Source organism: Nanorana parkeri, unplaced genomic scaffold (genome assembly GCF_000935625.1).
Source record: "Nanorana parkeri isolate BGI_ZX_2015 unplaced genomic scaffold, ASM93562v1 scaffold2202, whole genome shotgun sequence".
NCBI classification, from domain to species: Eukaryota; Metazoa; Chordata; class Amphibia; order Anura; family Dicroglossidae; genus Nanorana; species Nanorana parkeri.
Genome location: NW_017308470.1, coordinates 37,204 through 39,616, shown reverse-complemented (window position 1 = coordinate 39,616; position 2,413 = coordinate 37,204). Strand labels below are relative to the sequence as shown.

The following is a 2,413-nucleotide window of genomic DNA, read 5'->3' as shown; positions in this document are numbered from 1 at the left end:
GTCTTCTTCTCCACCACACATTGACCCCCTACGTGCTACAAATGAAATGGTAGAGGTGACCCAAAATCCTGGGAAGCTCAAGAAAAGACAATGGACGAGGAGAAGGAAGTGTTCAGTGGAGGGTCGCCCTTGCCAAAATAAATGTCCCATACAAATGGAGGGTTGTTTTTGCCCAGAGGGAAGTGGAGCCTCCGGATGGTCATGTGGACGGCAGCCACCCCTGGGGCACATGGAGGGCACGTGAGACGAGTTCCTTGGGAGGAAAAATTATTTGGAACAATGGAACCAGTTATAGAGAACAAGGAGAGAACTGCACAGACAAGAAACCATCGCCCAGAGATGACGGGGAGGGTGGAGGCTCCTCATCCTCATTGTATAAACAAGACGCTCCACAAAGTGTGATCATAATTGCTACAAGTATTATCTGCAGACAATAATGGGGGAGATTAATGTTGTGTCACGTCTCATCTATTCCATACGTGACTCCCGGAGAGGTACCGGGAACAGCAAACAGAGTTTAGTTCCAGCCAAAACAGAAGGAGCTTCTGCCATGTTTTATGGCCATCATGCAAAATTGGGTCGGGAGTGGTCTTGGTCCATAGATAGCATAGTACTGATGGGGGGGTCATAATAATCCGGCCACTCAGTGTATAGTACAGTAGATTTAGGAACTGAAGCACCACACCAATGAAAACAGTCCATATATAAAACTTTATTCCATTAGGGTCAGGGGGACATTCAAGTAGAGTTTCTGATGCATTTTTAGGGTCCAGAACACACCACCTTCACTCAACTCAAACACCTTCAGGTGTCACTATTGGCCATTCCAGTGTTGGTGGCCACCATCTTTGTGGCAAGAAGAGACAAAGATCCTTTACAATACGGACACAAAAAAAAAGTCATACAAGCCTGACCTAACCTTTCCCAGGTCCATCCAAAAATGGAAAAAAAAGTTTAGGCTACGATGTGACAGTGAAAGGAGAAGCAGCACAGGGATGATCTCATCTCTCACGTCACGGGAGATAAAAACATTTGGACCGGCGATCAGATCAGTTTTTGGTGAATTATTTTAAAGTCCAGCTTTGTGGACCCGTCGATGGTGCAAAGTTTGCTAGAAGCACCGCAGTGTGTAAAGGGTTAATTGTACGTTTTAGTTCCTTCGTGCCGTCACCCCCCCCCCTCCTCCAACACCTCGTATATGATACACGTCTGTCTCATTCTGTCAATGAAACACAGCCCGGGGCTTTCACACAATTCAACAATTATGATGATGATGGAAAATTCATCAAATAGTTTTACGAATTCAAATGCTGAAAATACGAAAAGGTGAGATCAGCACGTCGGAAACATTTCCCTTCGAGGCTTTAAATAGTTACAGAGTATTTGAGGTTGAATAAAGACACAGGTCCATCAAGTTCAACTTTTGTGTATATGTGAGATTCTTGGTGAAGGAGGGTAATGGGGAGAACAATTCCATTTATCATTAGGTCAGAAAAGGGAAAATAAAAAGTAAAAACAAACAAAAAACACTTGTTTCATTAGAGGGGTCGTTCCGTAAATTAATGTCCTCTGTACCTGTATATGACCATTCATGGGGCCGGTGTGGACACTAATGACCTCTGGTGGCTGTAATGAGGTATTACCGCTTTTGGATAGAAAAAAAAATAAAAAATGGAAAATTGGGAGTCTTTAGTCTTTTTGGGAGTCAAAAATAAAAAATCATATTTTGGCAAAATTTTGCCATATTGGTGAAATGCATTGGAGTTGTTACAGGGTGCTTTTTTAAGGGTGCAATGGGTTGAAAATGGCTCTTTATGGTTTTAGGAGTTCCTTTAAACTATCTTGGATCTGTTCTCGTGGCCATTAGTGATGGACCGAACAGGTCCGAGTTCGGTTCGAATTCGAACTTTAGAACATCCAAAAAGTTCGAATTCGAACTTAATGCAAGTCTATAGGGGTAGAACTTTCAAAAACAATTGTCCCCTTTAAAAGGAGAACTATGAGGTTAAGTATTTTCCCCATAGTTCTCCTTAGGGTAACGGGAGGACACAAACTAGCGTCCTCCCGTCACCCTAGGCTCAGTATACCGCGAGCTGTAGCTCGCGGTATACTGAGACGCCACAGTATACCGCGAGCAGCTGCTCGTGGTATACTGAGACGCCGCAGCTGAAGCGGATCCCGACAATTGTGCCGGGATCCGCCCAGCTGCGTGACTGACAGCTGGCTCTGCCTATCTAAAGGCAGAGCCAGCTGTACCCGCCCCCTCCCCCGTCCGTTCCGCCAGTCAGCGCTGGAGGATCGGAGCGGGGGGGGGGGAAACGCCGGTATGTGTTCCCTCACCTCCGGATCTACTGAGCCGACCTGTGACAGTCTCATTGTCACAGGTCGGCTAGAACTATGAGGTGAGTGAAAA

At 45.5% G+C, this 2,413-nt stretch overlaps 1 protein-coding gene across 1 annotated transcript in view; it reads right to left on the bottom strand.

The window, feature by feature from the left end:
* LOC108801038 (serine protease 33-like) overlaps positions 1 to 2,413 on the bottom strand; it is a 24,355-nt gene that overhangs the window by 5,508 nt on the left and 16,434 nt on the right. Inside the window, exon 3 of the mRNA XM_018573002.1 lies at positions 321 to 424. Coding sequence (XP_018428504.1) covers positions 321 to 424 — 104 coding nt within the window. The remainder of the gene's footprint in view (positions 1 to 320; positions 425 to 2,413) is intronic.